Below are 16,122 nucleotides of genomic sequence, written 5' to 3'. Positions count from 1 at the left end.
AACCGCTACTTCTCAATCAAGCAGCTCCTCAGTTTGCCTCACAAGGGCTGAGTGCACCCCGCTTGCCAATAGCGCTCGGCCGAACGGACGCCCATCCAAGTGCTAGCCCAGCCCGACTGCGCTTAACTTCGGTGATCTGACGGGAAAGCAAGGCCGTTGGCCCCCGCTCGAACCACCTGCATGTATTATATAATTTTCATTCGTTGTGTCATTGATACATGACTTGCTACTTTCACGTATTACATTGTCTGACACAGACGAGCTTTTGATGTCATTATCCTACGTCATTAATATCAGAAATATCCTAAACGAGTTTTGCTCCGTTTTATTTATATACCAACACGCGTTGGCAAAGAATTGACGCAATTTTAATATGATTCATGGCTTGCATTAGAAGATAAATTGTATAATTTTTTACGAAGCTTACAGTGTGCTGTAGGACAGTAGAACATGATCACCAGCCGCCACTGGCTATAGTCTCAAGATGCAGCAGTGCATTCAAAGGAGAGGTGACTTCCGTAACAGACGATCAACAACATGGAAACATTATGGCGCTTTTTTTACTGGTTGTTTATCGTCTCCAGTGCATCACCGATATTGTCATTGTTTAACCCAACCGTATACGGACGCAACGTCAGCGAAAAGTAAATCATCATTTTCCAAGAAACTGGCGACACTATTTACTAATGTTAAAACAGAACAGTAAGTACATTCCGTATTACGTTAACATACATAAAACTGGTTTCGTATTTAAATAGAGTAATTCGCTCCGCCTTACTGGCTCTGTTGCCAATTGTAACCTAAATTAATAAACTCTTTGTAAAAATTAATAGACATTGCATAACGTTATCAGCCACGTTTTGAATTCAAGTCACTTATACGGCGGGAAATCAATGAGAGTCTCAGAAGTGGAAGGAAATATATATACGCCCTAAAATGCCTACAGTTACACAAAATGAAGTATTATAGGACAGAAGAGTGATCATTTCATTTAGTTGAAAATTTGTTCAACCAAGTACCAACAAATAATTTCATTAGTTTCACCCAAAAATTATTCCGGGAACCACAGAAAACAAAAAAAATCTTCTGGAACTCAGTTTCGTAATCAGAAACGAGATACGGAAAGGCAGAAAGAAAAACCAAATCTGTATACGACGTTCAAGAAACTCTTGCTTCTGCCACGTGCTCGTCTGGATCTGACACTATGGAAGCAAGGGAAAACAAGTCATGTTACGCTCCTACTCCCTCTGATGGTCTCAACGAAAGCACTGACACATGCTATGTTGCCGCTGAAGAATCTTCAAGTACTACAGCGGCAGTTTGTGAGAGTCTGACAATTAGCGAAGACCCGGGGCTGTGGCGTCTTAATATTAGTAGTGATCTTGTTAATATTTTACTTAAACGTGGTTCTGTTCAAGTACGTTATCATACTTATCCTATTAATAACGAGGTAATAAAGTTTGCTGACACTATTACAGACATCTTTCTAAAGGAGAAAAAGTTAAAAGAGACTGGCTTCTTTACTCTTTACCAAAGGATTCAGTGTATTGTATCTGTTGCAAAATGTTTGGAAAAAGTGTAAGTAGTCTGTCTGATATGGATGGATTTTCAGATTGGCAGCATTTATCATCGACTCTGAAAAGAAACGAAACAAGTGATTCCTACAATGAAAATGTGAAGTCTTGGGTACAACTGAATAATATAAATCAGATGCAACTAAGACTAATAGAGAAGGAAAAAAGACACTGGTGTGATGTACTAGAAAGGATTATTGCTGTTATTAAGTTTTTGTCACGACAACGTCTGGCTTTTCGCGGTTCTTCCAAAAAAAAAAATATGAACATTATAATGGAATTTTTTTAAAAGCGGTAGAGAGATGCTGGCATCTTTTGATTCAGTTGTGCGGGAACATATTCGCAATCTGACTCATGTCGGATGGGTATTTCCCACTATATAGAAGATCACATTCAAAATGAAATTCGTGATTTACTAGGCACAATGATGAAAATATTTTGAATAAAGTAAGAGAATTAAATATTTTCCTATCATATTAGACTGCATACCAGATGCAAGCCATAGAGAACAAATAACATATATATATTTAGGCACGTTTATCTAAATCACACAGACAAGAAAGTAGAAATGCACTGACTCCCAGCGAGGAAACAATGGGAATCCAAGAGAGATAGACTGAGATCCAGAAAGTGGTGAAAGAGGCAGCAGAAGATATAGTTGGTATGAGAATAAATGCAATAAATTAGTGGTTTGATGATGAAAACAGGCTAGTAATAGAACGTAAAAATGCAGCAAGACTGAGAATGATACAGGGAGGAACAAGAAGAAACGTGGATGTGTACAAAGAATTAAGATCCAATGCCCAAAGAATATGAAAGAAAAAGAAAAATGAATGGCTGAAATCAAAGTTTAAAGAGATAGAGGAATTAAAGGAATAGAATGAAACGAAGAAATTCTATCACGCCATAGTAAAGATGAGAAAAAAATTTTCAATCCAAACAAAACTCATGCAAAAATAGAAACGGCGAGATAATAAGAGGTGAACAAAAAATATTGCAAAGTTGGGCAGAATACTTTGAAGATTTGCTCAACAAAAATTCAGATCAGGCCCCAAGAGGCACACAGGAACAGGAATAGAACAAAGAGGCACGAGAAATTGAAAGGGATGAGGCACATAACCCAACAATGCTGGAAGTGGAAACAGTGATAAATAAACAAAAAAAACCATGCACTAGGTGAAGATGGGATCGTGTCAGAACTAATAAAACCAGGGGGACAACCTCTAAGACGTGAAATGGTTCAAATGGCTCTGAGCACTATGGAACTCAACATCTGAGGTCATAAGTCCCCTAGAACTTAGAACTACTTAAACCTAACTAACCTAAGGCCCGAGGCAGGATTCGAACCTGCGACCGTAGCAGCCCCGCGGTTCCGGATTGCAGCGCCAGAACCGCACGGCCACCGCGGCCGGCTAAGACGTGAAATATTTAAACTAATAAAGAACATATGGATAAATGAAAGCAATCCGGAGGAGTGCAATACTGGAATAATATGTCCAATATAGAAGAAAGAAGAAAAACTCAATTGTGAAAACTATAGAGGCATAACCCTACTGAATACAGTAAATAAGATTTTCTCTGGAGTGCTGAACGAAAGAATAAAGAATAGCAATGTGCATTCCGACCAAAAAGAGGTACATCTGACCAGTTGTTTGTTGTTAGACAAATAATGGAAACATTTTATGAATATGATATAGATCTCCACTTCCTGTTCGTTGACTTTAAACAAGCTTTCGATAGTATAAATAGACCAGCATTATATAAAGGGCTGAAAGAATTGGCCATCTGTGATAAACTGAGAAGGTTAATCGAGCTAACAATGAAGGATACAAAAGCAAAAGTAAAAGTGAATAACAGAATGACCAGGCAGTTTGACTTTGAGGATGGAGTAAAACAGGGTGATGGCCTCTCTGCGGTCCTGTTTAACTTAGCACTGCATAGCATCATACAAAAAGTAGATAAAAGAGGAACAATAATGATGAAGTCCAGCCAGATATGCTCACATGCAGATGATATTGCCATCGTGACAAGGGGTGTAACATGACTTAAAGAAATATATGGACAAATGGAAGCAGAAGGAACAAGAATTGAACTTACTGTAAATGAAAGCAAGACAAAATATTTGGTCATGTCCAGTTCTGAAGCTAGAAGAACACCACAGGACCTGAAGATCTCTGATAAATGCTTCAAAGCGGTTAGATGCTTCCATTATTTAGGTGTCCTCCTAACCATTGATAATAGTATGAGACAATGTATTGGAGAAAGGATACAAGTAGGAAACAAAGCCTATTATGAAACCTAAAGATACTCAGGAATTCTCTAATTACAAAAACAACTAAATTGAGTGTATACTATTACTCTGTGCGACCTGTTGCCACCTATGGATCAGAAACGTGGACAATGACAGAAGCAGACAGTGACAGCCTAAGGGCATTTGAAAGGAAAATTTTACGAAAAATCTACGGGCCTGTGAGAGAGGCAGAAGGCTGGAGAGTGAGATACAATCATGAAATGCAAGAGGTTATACAAGGGAAATTTAACAAATCTCAAAGAATACATTGGTTAGAACAAGTGGAGAGGATGACGGAAGACAGGATGCCCAAACGAATAATGAATGCCAGACTGTATTCCACCAGAAGGAACGGCAGACCAAGAGCTAGATGGATGGACAATGTGCTGGCTGATCTTGCCAAGACGTGCATCCGTGGATAGAAAAAGAAGACTGAGAACAGAGAGATATGGAGGAAGATTGTTGAGAAGACCAACGCCCACCAACGCTGTAGTGTCGAAGAAGAAGAAGTCTTTAATAAGAGCGTGAAAAAAAAAATGGGGGGGGGGGGGGGAGTCGCGGCAAAATCTGGTTTGCACGCGGGCGCCATGGGGATAAGCAGCGGCCCTGTGAGTTACGGCTAGCGTCCAGAGGGGGTGCAACAAGGCGAGTACTATCTTATGCTTCCGTCTTACGTCATACATACAGTTCCCAAGAGGACATCCTCTGGGTTGTTCGCATGGGTGTATGGGCTCTCGGAGAGAGTTGGCAGTCGGGGCATCAAAAAGCGACTTCCCTGCCAGTGCTAGAGGGACAGCACGCAGACCGCAGCATCAGCGTAAGCGACGCGAGCAGCGGCTCCGTGGTATGGGGCGTTAACTGTTTTTTTTTTTTTAATCTCATTTTGTTCGTTTTCGTTCGTTGTATCTGCTCTGGGCGGACGTCGAAAGACACCCGTTTCAGTTTGTTGTTGATCCATTAACTCAGTCTTTTTATTACAGAGGGCAGCTAGCCCTATGACCGAACACGCTGAGCTACCGTGCCGGCATTGTTCGTCGCGAAAGGAATCTTCCTGAGCGTGGGTCCGCAAGGGGCCTAATCTGCAGTTCGGCCGTACGCTGTCGACCGGCGAGGAGGTTCTGAAATCGGCGCGCCTTCCTGCGTCCGTTGAAACGGCTGGCAGCGGGCGGCTCGGCAGAGCATTTGGAGGTGCTGCGGTGGTTCAGTCCTGGGAGTCGTAACGCACCAGAAGTTGAGTATAGATTGTTAACAGATTTTATGAATACTTATTCTTGTTAATTATACCAGACGTATGATTTGTGAGTTTCCCGCCATTCATTCCCGTCTGCCTCCCGCGGGAAGGTGATAATATTAGGAAGGGTGGTCCGTTTGTCCCCTTTTGAGGACGAAAGGGGGGGAGTCAGAGTAAATTTGTAGTTCGGATTGCTTCTTTCCCCTCCCAGCTTACCTACGGGTTTATTCGACTGTTAGCCTCTGCCATGTCTGTGAAAGTCTAAGGCACCAATGACTGTACTGTTTAAAATGCAATGCACTAAGACCTGATCCATTCTCTCGCTTGCCTTAACTAGTATTACTAGACTCACGTGTAAAAGGTACTCTAAGAAAGAAAGAAAATTCCTTTTGCCTCGTGGTAAGAACTAGTCAATTGCATAACGAATTGCTGCTTATCTGGAAGATGTAACTTACGTAAATTTGTGTTTATGTGTATGTGGCTATAATTTAGCAAGGTTGTTAATGTACGCCATAGTGGATTTTTTTATATTGTTTCTAGGTAGCAAAAACTTTTGTGTGTTTTCCCAATTCAATACCTTTTAAGGCTTTTACTCAACGTGCTTATGTGTTTTATACAGGTAGTTTGTTATTAGTGTGTTTACTTGCCATGCAAAAGTTCACCATTTCATTACAGGTAGAAATTGTTGCCTTGAAAGGAGAATGTTGCAAAAGTTCGCAAGTCCTACCTGGCGAGCGTGTGTGTTTGCAATAAGTTAACTGGCAGAAATTTGTAAAATTTGTTTTTTCATATATTTTGGAAATGTTAATGTTATTAACTAAGAGTGTCCCCCCGTGTGCATGACTCATACGTTTTGGTTTTTCTATTTTGAGAACTTTTGTAAACAGGATTGTCTTTATATGTTGCAGACAAGTTAGATTCTGCGCCATTTAATGAATGGAGTGAAATTCACCTGTAATTTAGCTGAGCTTGAAATATTATACAGCGTCGCGTTGTATATGTTAAATGGCTTGCCTGTACTTGCCTTTTACTGGCGTGAAATTTTTTGTAATAATTTAATAATTTAAAAGTCCTTTCCTATCGTAAATTGTGACTTATTTGTTAAATGATTGTTGGTGTTTTTTAAATATCGTGAAGTCTTGCACCAAATTGAATAAAGAGTGTATTGAAAATTGTGTATAATTTGACCAGTTATTCCGTGGCACCTACTTCCACTTTACATTTGTGTAGTGATTGGGATTAATAACCTTTGGTGAACCAGTAGTAATTTTAACGGTTCAACTGTCTTCCTTTAACACAGGTTTTTATACAGTTTGTCTTTTACTTCTGTACTGATATTTCTCTTCTGTTTCCTCCAATGTTAAACATGAAAATGTTGTGCAAAACATGACGGCAATCTCAGCCCCCCCCCCCCCCCCCCTAAAAAACGAGTGACTAGATCAGCATTAAGCAATTGGAGAAGCAAATGATTCTGAATGTGTACAAGACAGAATGTGATTTACATTCAACGATAATAACATCAGAAATTGTTGCTAAAACTACACATTCCACTGGGGTCGGCAGCTCGTCTGTATATCGAGTGCTTCGCGAACATAAATCTAATCTCACTTTGAAATCACCAAAGAAAGACGGGACTCTCAAAAAAAAAAAACTCAGAATGTTGACGACTTCAACAGAAACGCCATAAGGGGGAAAGTGCACTTTTTTCTTTCGGAGTGAACTGCCTACCATTGATAAAGTCCTCGCTTCCGTTATCGAAGATCCTGATCTGCCGGACTTCAGAAAAACAACATTTCACTCTCTTGGAAAGAGAGAAATTTCAGGTACGTTAATCGTGGGCGCAAAAGCATGCTGATGGACAAAGAAGAGATCATTCTATGGAAAAGGCGTTATTTAAGGACTATATCATCTGCATGCCGGGAAGGTAGGACAATTTATTACTCGAACGAGACCTGGCTAAAATGCAGACCGCTCATACGCGAGAAAAAATCTGGATAGATGATTCAGTATCTTCAGCTAAGGAAGCCTTTCTGTCTTGATTGTCTACATGAAACAAAGCGCCTTCTGGGAAAGGAAAACGACTAATAATAACGCATATTGAGAGCGAGAAAAGTTTTGTGGACGAGTTTGTGTGGACTTTCGAGTCGAAAACGACATGTGACACCAAGTCTTTAGAATCTTGGTTTTCCAAAGTTCTTTCTCGCCTTGATGATCATTGTGTTATTGTATATGATAATGCACTATATCACTCTCACAAACTGGAAAAGACTCCAGTAAACAGAATATTATAAACTGGATTTCGTCCAAAAAAATCCGCTTGAAAATGGTATGTTGAAGCGCAGCTGCTGGCTACCGCCGAGGGAAATAAACCAGCTCATAATGCCTAAGTTGTAGACGCTATAGTAAGTTCAGTAAACAAAATGGTTTGAAGAACGTCACCATACTATGTGAACTGAGCGCCATTGAACTTTGTACGGGCACAGCAACTGGGTGAAGTGAAAGTACTTCTAGTTGAAGCAGTGACTGAAGTAACGCCAGATGTGTGCAGCACGTTTGAAAAACTGAAAAATCAATGGGAACATGGATAACATTGTTGAAGGCCACGAAGAGAGTTTAGTTATTACTGTCGATAGTAGTAGCAACATCTTATCTGATCCCTCAGACGGACGATTGTTCTGCCGTGCTGGAACAAAATAAAGAGCTCCCTCAATAAAATTACTGTTGAGTAGTTTTATTTATTTGTTCAATTTTCGCTCCAGATCCAACTAAAGTGCCTGTGTCACAGGGAGCCAGAAAACAATGAGTACATATTTGTGTTCCTATATGCATATTTTATCGTCGTTTTTGTTCCTCATATCCAGAGTGTTCGGCATGCTAAGCGTCCTGCTGTCGACACACCTCGCCTACCGTTTGTTCACCCCCGCCGAACACGTGATCAGGCCTTGGGCTACGCTTCTGCGGGGCAGCCTAGCACGTGCCATTGTTTACCCGCAGTCTCGATTAGGCCGGGATTACACTATCAAATTTCTTCGTCAAAGATTTGATCAAAGATGTTCAAATGGCTCTGAGCACTATGTGACTTAACTTCTGAGGTCATCAGTCGCCTAGAACTTAGAACTAATTAAACCTAACTAACCTAAGGACATCACACACATCCATGCCCGAGGCAGGATTCGAACCTGCGACCATAGCGGTCGCTCGGCTCCGGACTGTAGCGCCTAGAACCGCCCGGCCACTCCGGCCGGCCTTAAAAATGTAATCAATATTTGTCAAATATATTTGACATAGATCTTTGACGTGGCGCTAAAAAGGAGTATTACACTGTCATCATATTTTCGTCGAAGTTAAAGATGGCTGACAACAACAACTGGTTGTTAACCGCAGCAGTTGCGTGTACCACAATTGCACTGTCTGCACATGCAGAAGAGAAAGGGGGGGGGGGGAGGAGACGTACCTGGGTGAAGCCGTCGGTTTTACAACGACACAATAAAAGCATTCAACAAAACTTGTTATGTGAGCTTATAGTGGAGGACGTCAAGTTGTACATCAATTACTTAAGAATGGATGAGCATACATTTCTGTATGTGCTCAGTGAAGTGTATCCTCATATCACAACGCACAATACTCACTTAAGAACTGCTATATATGCAGAAGACAGGCTCACTATGACACTCCGATTCCTTGCTACAGGAGAGGTTAGATTAGGTTAGGTCTCCAATCTTCTTAATCTATTTTTGTATTCAGGGGTGCCTCACGTTGTAAAGCGCCTCGACAGCTTCATACATCTGTATTAATTTTGTGGTTGTCGGTACACACCAATTGTATTTACCAGCAATGTTTATAAAAACACTACAGATGACAGAACACTGCAGCGATGCTAACGCTCCACGTGGTAACATGTCCACATTGCAGTGAACAGAAGACAAGCGACTTCTTCGATCAAATCTACAGCGAGGCCCTAGATTTGATCAAATATTTGACGACATTTGACAAAGTTCTCTACTACACCATCCCAATTTCTTTGACAAAGATATTGGACAAAGAAATTTGATAGTGTAATACCGGCTTAGACGAATGGAGTATAGATGTCGCGCGAACGCATGACAGCTTCTGGCGAGCAGACCTCCTATCAGACAGCTCAAGATGCCGGTGTCCTACTTTCTCTCATACGCACTTACCTAACGGCAGGACCTGCCATGTGAGGGCTGAGTCTGGGCTGTATACAGTTCGTCACAACCGAGCAGACGTGCCACATGGCTCGGTTATAGGAGCGCTCTTGTACACACTCTGTGCGGCAGACTCAACCGAGGTGGACCGCATCCAGTTAGCTTTCTACGCTGATGGTACGGCGCTGTACAGGGGAGTATGAATGCCGACACCTTTCGCCACCGATTGCAGGTCGCTGCCAAATCCCTCGCCGAGTGGGCCGTCGACTGGCACCTCAATTTCAACGGCACTAAGACACAATTTGTGATTGTCGCACGTTGTGTAATCCCAGAGGATCCGCCTGCCTGTCAACGTCGGTGGCAGCCCTGTTCCCTGGAGGCCGACGGCACGCTCTCTTGACGTCACTCTGGACTGTCGATTTTCTTGGCGCTAGCACATGCAGGAAGTGAAACACAAGCTACGAAATCGTTTGCACAAGCTACACCCCGGCTTCCGCGCTTCCTCCATGTCTCAGCGTCACACTTCACGAGGCACAGCTCTGCTCTGTCACTGAGTACGCCGCTATCGTCTGGGGGAAGGCAGCCGAAGAACACTTGCAGAAGCTCCAATCTCCGCTTGGCTCTGCAACTACTGACAGATTTTTCCACCTGGATCACTCCATGATACTTTTGAAGTACCATAGCTGCAAGACCATTTCCGGACGATTGCACGTACATTTTATGAGAAGACACGGCAGTTGCAGAACATGAAGATACAGGCACTGGGCTGAAAGATTCAGCTCAGCGTCACAACAAGATGGCCACATCTTCTCACTGCGTAAGCAGTGGCTATAGAAGAAACCAAAAGTTGGAAAAACAGAAGCTAATCCAAATTAGAAGATCACATTCACACAGTGCATGGCAGGGGAAACACACAGTGTTGCGTGCCAAGACACTCCGTGAAGCTCCAGCAACAAGACTCGGCAGTGTCAGCAACTGTATCTGAAGACAGAATGAGGACAGTATCCTCAGTCGCCGCCAGGAAGAGTGATTGGATATTCCACAAACGGTTGAAGTTATTGCACAGTGGATTCAGGACTAAGCCATAGTTATAGTCTGATAGGTGCAAGTAAACTTTAAAGTATTGCCATGTATCAGATTCATACTAAAGTTAGGCATGGTAATTCACTAGTGTGCAAAACTTAAGAACGCAAGTAATTTTCGCATGATGTTTCACAGGTACGTAACATAACTCAATGATACTTGGACCATATACAGAAAGAACTGCTACAGTACAGTACAGAAGTAAATGAAAGAAATACACAATGAGAAAAGCAGAAATGACACTTTTATACAAAAACAGTACTTAAACTGAAGTTACCACGATTTTTGTGCTCCCCTGGACATTACAAAAGGCAGGACTTGATTTTTAGTATAGAGTGTGATTACCACTGCAGTGCATGCTATAAATACCATGCTGTAACTACTGTTTACATGACATTGTAATTCTGTCAGAAACAGCAAAGGGCCTGGAGGAGCAGCTGAACGGAATGGACAGTGTCTTGAAAGAAGGATGTAAGATGAACATCAACAAAAGCATAACGAGGATAATGGAATGTAGTTGAATTAAATCTGGTGATGCTATGGGAATTAGATTAGGAAATGAGACGCTTGAAGTAGTAAATGAGTTTTGCTATTTGTGGAGCAAAATAACTGATGATGGTCGAAGTAGAGAGGATATAAAATGTAGACTGGCAATGGCAAGGAAAGCGTTTCTGAAGAAGAGAAATTTGTTAACATCGAGTTTAGATTTAAGTGTCATGAAGTCGTTTCTGAAAGTATTTGTATGGAGTGTAGCCATGTAAGGAAGTGAAACATGGACGATAAATAGTTTGGACAAGAAGAGAATAGAAGCTTTCGAAATGTGGTGCTACAGAAGAATGCTGAAGATTAGATGGATAGATCACATAACTAATGAGGAGGTATTGAATAGAATTGGAGAGAAGAGAAATTTGTGGCACAACTTGACTAGAAGAAGGGATCGGTTGGTAAGGTATATTCTAGGCATCAAGGGATCACGAATTTAGTACTGGAGGGCAGCGTGGAGGGTAAAAATCGTAGAGGGATACCAAGAGATGAATACACTAAGCAGATTCAGAAGGATGTAGGTTGCAGTAGGTACTGGGAGATGAAGAAGCTTGCACAGGATAGAATAGCGTGGAGAGCTGCATCAAACCAGTGTCTGGGCTGAAGACCACAACAACAACAACTACCACGCTGACCACAACTTCGGTAAGGAGTTCTTGTGGTAGGCCGTTCCATTTCACCACCAGCAGGATTGACAACTGCTGGATAGTTGTTGGTGCTGTAATACGCCTCTTCAAGGCTTCACACATGTGCTCAATGGGATTTAAGAAACAGGCGGGCCAGTCCATTTGTCGAATACCCTTCTGTTTCGAGAGCTCCTGCAACTGCAGTGTGATGATGTGGTCACACATTGTCATCCACAATAATGGACTCACTGCTGAATACACCCCCAAAAAGGGTGTGCGGGGAAGCAGTACAATGTCTCAATGTCCTTGACTGGCGAGTGTGGCATGTTCAAAGATTTAGAGGTCAGTACAACCGTGCAACATTATGTCTCCCCACACCACAACACCTGGACCACCAAAACGATCATGCACGACAATGCTGGATGTACCGTCAAGTGGGAAGTGGTGGGAACACATAATGCACGTAGTAACATTGTCAAACATGATCATTGCGGTGGTTCAAAATGGTTGAAATGGGTCTGAGCACTATGGGACCCAACATCTTAGGTCATAAGCCCCCTAGAACTTAGAACTACTTAAACCTAACTAACTTAAGGACATCACACACACCCATGCCCGAGGCAGGATTCGAACCTGCGACCGTAGCAGTCCCGCGGTTCCGGACTGCAGCGCCAGAACCGCTAGACCACCGCGGCTGGCCATTGCGGTGGTCCAGGTGCTATGGTGTGGGGAGGAAATATGTTTCGGTGTAAGGACCTACAAGTCTTTGAACACGGTACACTCGCCACTGAATGTTATTATGACACTGCAATCCTTCCCCATGTGCGTCTTTCCAGGGGTGCGTTCAGCCCTGACTTCATTTTTATGGATGACAATGCACGTCCGCATGGAACTGCACAGGTGGAGGGCTCTTCAAACGAAAGGATTTTCAGCGAATAGACTCGTCTCCCCGTTCCTTCGACTTAAATCCCATCCAGGAAGTGTGAGACGTATTGCGGAACGTCCACATGCACTAACGACTACACAGCAATTTCCAGCCGCGCTTGTGGGGGAATGGAACAACCTACCACAAGAGCTCCGTACCAACCTTGTGGCCAGCATGGGAGCACGTTGCAGAGCATGCGTGACCGTCTCTATTAATGACCGTGTTCCGTCTTTTGTCCAGCGAAACATCATAAACCGCGGCAATTTCAGTGTAATTGTTGTCTTCGAATAAAAATGTCATTTCTCTTCGTCTCATTGTGCATTTCTTTCAGTTACCTTCTGTACTATGCTGGAGCAGTTCTTCCTGTGTATGATACAAGTTATACCCAGCTACATTGACTGGCAATGACACATCGTACGAAAATTACTTTCTTGCTTATGTTTTGCACACCAGTGGTTTTCTTTTAGTAAATTATTTTAATTGGTGCTAATCTGTGTTGTCAAACATTTTTGTTTAGCTCCTGCCTAATTCTGTTTGGCCATGTGACGAGGCTGTATAGTAACTACTTTCGGTGGTAAGGGGTTCTCTTCCTCCCGCTTGTTTGCAATCAAGTGTATTTTCTCAATACAAAAGGAACAAACTGACTACAGTATTCATACGTATGTAGGGATACACTAAAACGCCGACTGTGTTACAGGGGGAATGTCGGGCTTGGTGACCTAGCAGTAAAGCAGGTGCTTGGAAACTGAACGGTCGGTGGACTGAATCCCAGCTAGACTTTTATCTGCCTTTAATGTAAGTTTCACCTCTCAATGATGTGAACAGCCATCAGGAACGAAACATAGTTCGTATTTCACATTAAACTGTAGGTCTTCTTTCCCCAGTTGGATAATTGAAGTAGATCAGAGACACGCAAACCGCTGAAATAGCGTCCACGGACCGACACATAATTATTATTATTATTATTGTGGCGGTAGCGATAATGAAGAAGTCTGATAATATCGCTCTCTTTACTGTTTTCGAGTTTGGTGTTGATGATGATGATGATGATGTTTGGTTTGTGGGGCGCTCAACTGCGTGGTTATCAGCGCCCGTACAATTACCCAATCTTTTGCTCAGTCCAATTCCGCCACTTTCCTGGATGATGATGAAATGATGAGGACAACACAAACACCCAGTCATCTCGAGGCAGGTGAAAATCCCTGACCCCGCCGGGAATCGAACCCGGGACCCCGTGCTCGGGAAGCGAGAACGCTACCGCGAGACCACGAGCGGCGGACAAGAGTTTGGTGTTATTGGAACTGGAAGGATGATACTTGATTTGGTCCGGCCGCTGTGGCCGAGCGGCACTAGGTGCTTCAGTCGGGAACAGCGCTGCTGCTGCGGTCGCAGGTTCGAATCCTGCCTCGGGCTTGGATGTGTGTGATGTTCTTAGGTTAATTAGGTTTAAGTAGCTCTAAGTCTAGGAGACTGATGACCTCAAATATTAACTCCATAGTGCTAGGAGCCATTTGAACTTGATTTGTGCATCTTGGAGCGCGGTGCGAATTAGACGAGTAAAAAGAAATTTTAAACATCATGTATAAGGCTCCGCCGATTTTCGAACAATGTTTTTTGGGTCGTGCTAATTCGAGCATAACTATGAGTAATGATTTAAGGACACCTTTCCAGACGATCACAACTAACAAAGCAAGGAAAGAACGCCAAACATGGAAACATATTAATCATTTTGATTTGTTAAATTTTTCCGTCACGTAGTCGTAATAATCGACTATTTGGAGCTGTAAGTTGACTCTCGATTTGAAGATATATTTTCCCTCCAGCAAAGAAAATTAGGCTTTTTCGTTCAGTGTTTATTCTGTCAGGTTTGTGCAGAACTGTTATTTTCATTTAGACTGTGTTCTTTTCTTGATTATTTCACATGTGGGTGACAGTGGTCGTCGATAGCGTATGTTTGAAATAGGATGAAACAGTAGACAGTGGGTTAAATTTTACAAAGGGCCGTCCAAGCTGGCAGCTTGGCAACTTGTTTGAACAGTAGTGCTACTGACAACATGACTCGTGCATATTATGTTATTTGCATATATTTGACGATACTAGTGCTGATTCTGCATTTAACATTTGACGATGCCACTATGGTTGCAGTACGTTAGGACTTTGTTTATATAAGACACATCTGATGATGGTCATTATAGACCGAAACCGGTAATCAGTTAACAAAAAGTTTGTGACCATAGACATAAGTTAAAGGAAACTTATTGTATATACGGGTCACTGATTTTTCACGACAATGTCGCAGCTTGTGAAAAAGAATAGGATCTTCGCGATAAGATAACTGTCATTAAGATTGAAATACACTAGTTGTTTGATGTGGTTTCGGTTGTGAGACTGAAATTGAGATATAACATTGAACACAACTGGACGAGGTACATGTCGTGCGTTAAGAGACTTACCCTGAGTAATTTGACGAGCTCGAGGCCTTCATTCTTCATGGCTTCAGTGCGCTGTTTCTGAACGAGTTCTGTGAGGCCTGTGATCTTGTCTGCGTAGCCAGCGCCCAGTGGCTTCTCCGGCGGTTGTGACAGCGCTCTGCCTCCGTGCAATCCATTTCGCTGATCCGCGAAATCTGCCTGCTGCAAGAGAAAAAATGCCAACATTCTGGTCTCACCCTTCCACTGCTTGTGATACCATCTGCGATTACATCAATGACTTGATACCAGCGACATATCTGGTACCAACGAATTCTAATGTTGTCTCATTAATTTCTCTTATCAGAAGAGTTTTGGTACTATTTTTACTCCTGTGCTACACAAGAGTTTTCAAAAGAAACAGCATTGGAAACAATATACAAAGCAAATCACTGAAAACCACACCTCTGGGAAAGGCAACACAATTTTCAATCGTTTTCTGCATTACACTTTTATTTCCACAGCATACTGCACATTGAATAATTCGCACTTGACACAGCACGGCAACAGAGAAGAAGCAAGCAGAAGAATCCTGTGAGAGGAAAATAGTTTACATCATTGATACATAGCAAAAAGCATGTGATACTTGCAGAAGCAAATATATGTTCATAGTTGTGTGCCAGCGTATAATGGCTTACGGAAGAGCTATTCATAAGCGACGCTAATTTCTTTCTAGTAGCTCCAAGTTTCTGTAGGTACGGATTTTACCGGTTCATGTTTGTAGCTAGAGATGTGACGCTGTAAAAAAATTAAATCATACACCACATGACTTATCATATAGACTACTGAGAAGCGACTGAAAGGAACTCTAGCGTGAATGCAAAATGTACATAAGTCATTCTCAACATAGCAGTTGTATGGAAAACGCCATATAAAACGTGTAAAATCTATTTTCCTTCACAGTCAAGCGGAAAGAAAAAAATACGAAAATACACTCAATCACACGCAAAAACAGCACACTTCGAAATACACGGCACACGACATGCTAAGTCGTAAAACTTCTGCAAAATACGTGTTTTATATACCCAAAAATCTTTTTCTTGTTAAGCATGCTTTCCAAAACATATGCACATTGCAAAAACTGGAAAAACTAGATTCAAAATAAAAATGAACTCTGGGACTTTGCTTGTTTACTAGTATTTCTGTATTGAATGAAACTACAGAGCCAATAGTCGATGAGAATAGTTCTCTGACTACTTAACAAACCGCTACTTTT

General features: G+C 42.1%; 1 protein-coding gene across 1 annotated transcript in view; it reads right to left on the bottom strand.

The window, feature by feature from the left end:
* Positions 1-16,122, bottom strand: part of LOC126157305 (E3 ubiquitin-protein ligase lubel) — a 441,950-nt gene that overhangs the window by 148,230 nt on the left and 277,598 nt on the right. Inside the window, exon 13 of the mRNA XM_049916367.1 lies at positions 14,892-15,071. Within this exon, the coding sequence (XP_049772324.1) occupies positions 14,892-15,071 (180 nt within the window). The remainder of the gene's footprint in view (positions 1-14,891; positions 15,072-16,122) is intronic.

This window comes from Schistocerca cancellata, chromosome 2 (genome assembly GCF_023864275.1).
Source record: "Schistocerca cancellata isolate TAMUIC-IGC-003103 chromosome 2, iqSchCanc2.1, whole genome shotgun sequence".
Classification (NCBI taxonomy): domain Eukaryota; kingdom Metazoa; phylum Arthropoda; class Insecta; order Orthoptera; family Acrididae; genus Schistocerca; species Schistocerca cancellata.
The sequence above is the reverse complement of the archived record's forward strand: the minus strand, read 5'-3'. Positions and strand labels throughout refer to the sequence as shown.